This window comes from Calidris pugnax, unplaced genomic scaffold, assembly GCF_001431845.1.
Source record: "Calidris pugnax isolate Ruff unplaced genomic scaffold, ASM143184v1 scaffold465, whole genome shotgun sequence".
NCBI classification, from domain to species: Eukaryota; Metazoa; Chordata; class Aves; order Charadriiformes; family Scolopacidae; genus Calidris; species Calidris pugnax.
In genome coordinates, this window is record NW_015091184.1 from 1,019 (window position 1) to 6,273 (window position 5,255).

The window sequence follows — 5,255 nt, forward strand, 5'->3', positions numbered from 1 at the left end:
CTGGGGAGCAGCAGGTTAAGGGGAACCCACCGGGGGTTGGAGGAGGAAGAGGAAGAGGAGGAGGAGGAGGAGGAAGAGGAGGTGGGGAGGAAGACCCACCCACACACACACACACATGGATGGAGGAAACCATCGAGGTCAAAGAGAGTCAACCCCGCTTTGCACAACCCTTTCCTAGAAGCTCCAACGCCTTCCAGGAACAGAGGAACAGGGCTCTTGGGGTGGTGGGATGGACCACGAGGGTTGTGACCATCACACTGACCATCCAGCCCCACCAGGAACCGTGGGGGAACACGAGGAGGTTCCAGCCCCACCAAGAACCTGGGGGAACACGAGCTTCCAGCCCCACCAGGAACCAACCGTGGGGGAAGACGAGGAGGTTCCAGCCCCACCAGGAACCAACCGTGGGGGAAGACGAGGAGGTTCCAGCCCCACCAGGAACCATGAGGGAACACGAGGAGGTTTCCAGCCCCACCAAGAACCTTGGGAGAACACAAGGAGGTTCCAGCCCCACCAGGAACCAACCGTGGGGGAAGATGAGGAGGTTCCAGCCCCACCAGGAACCAACCGTGGGGGAAGACGAGGAGGTTCCAGCCCCACCAGGAACCAACCGTGGGGGAAGACGAGGAGGTTCCAGCCCCACCAGGAACCAACCGTGGGGGAAGACGAGGAGGTCCCAGCCCCACCAGGAACTTTGGGGGAACACAAGAAGGTTCCAGCCCCACCAGGAACCGTGGGGGAACACGAGGAGGTTCCAGCCCCACCAGGAACCGACCGTGGGGGAAGACGAGGAGGTTCCAGCCCCACCAGGAACCAACCGTGGGGGAAGACGAGGAGGTCCCAGCCCCACCAGGAACTGTGGGGGAACACAAGAAGGTTCCAGCCCCACCAGGAACCGTGGGGGAACACGAGGAGGTTCCAGCCCCACCAGGAACCATGAGGGAACACGAGGAGGTTTCCAGCCCCACCAAGAACCTTGGGAGAACACAAGGAGGTTCCAGCCCCACCAGGAACCATGGGGGAAGACGAGGTGGTTCCAGCCCCACCAAGAACCTTGAGGGAACACGAGGAGCTTCCAGCCCCACCAAGAACCTTGAGGGAACACGAGGAGCTTCCAGCCCCACCAGGAACCTTGGGGGAAGACGAGGAGGGGAACACGAGGAGGTTTCCAGCCCCACCAGGAAACTTCCCATTCCAAGCACCAAGTTCTGCCCAGCCTGCCCTTCGCTGGGAGGCCCCAGTGTGGAAACCACCTCCAACTGGTGCCACCGAGGAGGGAGGGGGGACAAGGGGACACACACACACCCCAACCCCGGAGCTGAGTCACGACTGAGAAAATCCCCCGCCTCGAGCCACGGGACTTCCAGTTTCGGAGGTGACTGGGCATCCATCAGCTGATGGGGAGGGATGAGCAATCCCCAGGGTATCGAAACCACCACCAGCAGCACCAGCAGCACCAGCACCACCACCACCATCACCATCATCATCACGACCACCAGCACCAGCACCATCACCACCAGGACCAGGACCACCAGCATCACCAGCATCACCAGCACCATCATCACCAGCACCAGCACCATCATCACCAGCACCATCACTACCACCATCACCAGCACCAGCACCACCAGCACCATCACCAGGACCACCAGCACCACCACCAGCATCACCACCATCACCACCAGCACAAGCACCACTGGCACCACCAGCACCACCACCACCATCATCACCGGCACCACCACCACCATCATCACCACCACCACGGACCAGCACCAGGACCAGCACCATCACCATCAGCACCATCACCAGCACCACCATCACCAGCACCACCAGCACCATCATCACCAGCACCAGCACCACCAGCACCAGCACCACCAGCACCAGCACCACCAGCAGGACCACCACCACCATCATGACCAGCACCATCACCAGCACACCAGCAGCACCACCAGCAGCACCACCAGCAGCAGCACCAGGACCAGCACCAGGACCAGGACCAGCAGCAGCACCAGGACCACCACCACCATCACCACCAGAACCAGCACCACCACCACCAGCACCACCATCATCATGACCAGCACCACCAGCACCACCACCATCATCACCAGCACCACCACCAGCACCACCACGCACAACCAGAGGAGTTTTTGGGGGAAGGATGAAGCTGCCACTGGAGCTGGGGGGGAAAAATGTCACCACCACCAGGACCACCAGCACCACCAGGACCATCACCAGCACCATCATCACCACCACCAGGACCATCATCACCACCACCAGGACCACCACCACCACCACCAGGACCACCACCAGGACCAGCACCAGGACCAGCACCATCACCATCAGCACCATCACCAGCACCACCATCACCAGCACCACCAGCACCATCATCACCAGCACCAGCACCACCAGCACCAGCACCACCAGCACCAGCACCACCAGCAGGACCACCACCACCATCATGACCAGCACCATCACCAGCACCACCACCACCACCAGGACCACCACCATCACCACCACCACCACCATCATGACCAGCACCACCAGCAGCACCACCACCATCATGACCAGCACCACCAGCACCAGGACCACCATCATGACCAGCACCACCAGCACCAGGACCACCACCACCATCATGACCAGCACCACCATCATGACCAGCAGCACCACCACCATCATCACCAGCACCATCATCACCAGCACCACCATCATGACCAGCACCACCAGCACCACCAGCACCATCATGACCAGCACCACCAGCACCAGCACCACCATCATGACCAGCACCACCACCACCAGCACCAGCACCACCACCACCATCATCACCACCACCACGCGCAACCAGAAGAGTTTTTGGGGGAAGGACAAAGCTCCTGCTGGAGCTGGGGGGGGAAAAATGTGTTTTTAAGAGATGCTCAGTGTTTTCTCCCCCCAACAAACCCCCTTCAGAAGCTCTCAGCCACGGCGCTGGCTCTCCAAGGAGAGGACAAGGGCGAGTGGCAGCCGGACTGGGGACAATTTGTGTCCCTACCTCACCCTTGGAGCCATCAAACAGGTCCCAGATGGGGCAAAGGTGGTCAGAAAATGAGGTGTAGCCTCATGGAGACCCCACCAGAGCTCCAGGGTGGGGGGAGAAGGAAGAGGAAACGACCCTTTTTATCACACAAGGGGGTGATATCAGAACCACAGATTGACATGGGGTTGGAAGGAACCTCTGGAGATCCCCCAGTCCCACCCCTGCTAAAGGAGGTCCCACCCAGAGCAGGTCCCACAAGAACATGTCCAGGCAGGGTTTGGAATGTCTCCAGAGAAGAAGACTCCACCACCTCTCTGGGCAGCCCCTTCCAGGGCTCTGCCACCCTCACAGGGAAGAAGTTCCTCCTCGTGTTGAGGTGGAACTTCCCATGTTCAAGTCTGTGCCCGTTTCATCTCCTCCCGTGCCGAGTCAGCAATGACACAGGCAACGATCATGCACCAGATCAGCAGCTCCTGGAGGTGGTGGGTGGGTTGGTTGGTTGGTGGGTTGGTGGGATGGCATTTCTGGGGTGGAGGGAAGGTGGAAGAGGAGAAGAAGGAGGAGAAGAAGGAGGAGAAGAAGGAGGAGAAGAAGGAGGAGAAGAAGGAGGAGAAGAAGGAGGAGAAGAAGGAGGAGAAGAAGGAGGAGAAGAAGGAGGAGAAGAAGGAGGAGAAGAAGGAGGAGAAGAAGGAGGAGAAGAAGGAGGAGAAGGATACACGTGGTTGCAGGAGAGGCGGTAGGTGTTCTCGATGATGCCCTCCTCGTTGACGTCCACGAAGATCTGCTGGCCGCAGACGGCGCAGACGCTGTCGGAGAGGTGCTTGGTGGGCATCCCCGAGGCGCTGTAGAACTGGGGGGAGAGAGGTGACATGGAGGGGGACCTTCATGCAGGTCAGAACCCCCAGGAGGTCCCACCTCAGTTTTTGGGGCTGAAAACCCTTGTTGTGGGTCCAGCTGCGGGAAAGAACTGCGAGAAGCCCTCCACACGCCAGGGACCACCCCCCTTCCCTCCCTGATGGGTTGGGGACAAGGAGAGGACAAGCTGGAGGTCACAGGGTTGACCCAAAGGGACAACCCTCCTGCTGTGTCCCAGGGCCAGGCTGGGAGACACAGAATCCAAGAGCATCTCAAGTTGGAAGGGACCCACAAGGACCATCAAGTCCAAGCTCCTCGCAGGGCCACCTAAAACCAAACCATACGACTAAAAGCGTCACCCAGATGGTCCCCAAACTGTGACAGGCTTGGAGTGGTGACCACTGCCCCAGGGAGCCTGGTCCAGGTATGAAGAGACCACCCTCTTGGTGAAGAACCTTCTCCTCAAGTCCAACCTGAACCTCCCCTGATGCAGCTTCATCCCATTTCCTCGTGTCATAGGATGGTCCAGGTTGGAAGGGGACCTTCGAGATCATCGAGTCCAACCATGTGTCCAACTCATCTCACCAGAAAGAGAAGATCAGGACCTCCCCCCTCTGCTGCCCCTCGTGAGGAAGGTGCAGACTGGGATGTCACCCCTCAACCTCCTCTTCTCCAGGCTGAACAAGCCACCTCGGCTGCTCCTCCTACGCCTTGCCCTCAAGACCATCTTGGTCACCCTCTGGACACACCAACAGTTTGATCTCCTTCTCCTGAGGCCTCCAAAACACCACACAGACCTCGAGGTGGGTTGTCAAGTGGGACAATCACCCCCTTGACCACCTCACGATGCTGTGCTTGATGCACCCCAGGACATGGTTGCCCCTCTGGGCTACCAGACCACGCTGTTGGCTCCTATCCAACTTGCCACCAACCCAAACCCCCAGATCTCTTTCCGTGGGGCCGCTCTCCAGCTCCTCCACCCCCAAGGTCTACGTATAACCAGGATTATCCTGTCCCAGGTGGAGAATCTGGGACTTGGGTCTTGTTACATTCCATACGGTTGGCGATTGCCCAGCTCTTGGGTCTATCCAGAGCTCTCCACCCTCAAGGGAGCCCACAGCTCCTCCGAGGAGCTCCAGGAGAGATGGGGAGGGACCCTTGATAAGCCCACAGCTCCTTCAAGGAGCTCCAGGAAAGCTGGGGAGGGACTCTTGATGAGGGAGGGGAGCCCTAGGAGGAGGGGGAAGGGTTTGACCCTGAAAGAGGGGAGATGGAGATGAGATGTGGGGAAGAAATGCTTTGGTGTGAGGGTGGTGAGACTCTGGCCCAGGTTGTGTGGAGAAGCTGTGGCTGCCCCATCCCTGGAGGGGTTCAAGGGCAGGTTGGAGGG

The 5,255-nt window shown here is 59.4% G+C and overlaps 1 protein-coding gene across 1 annotated transcript in view; it reads right to left on the reverse strand.

Moving 5' to 3' along the window:
* Nucleotides 1-5,255, reverse strand: part of RNF121 (ring finger protein 121) — a gene marked incomplete at its 3' end in the record, with an annotated part of 17,273 nt that overhangs the window by 668 nt on the left and 11,350 nt on the right. The window contains exon 6 of the mRNA XM_014959492.1: nucleotides 3,727-3,860. Coding sequence (XP_014814978.1) covers nucleotides 3,727-3,860 — 134 coding nt within the window. The remainder of the gene's footprint in view (nucleotides 1-3,726; nucleotides 3,861-5,255) is intronic.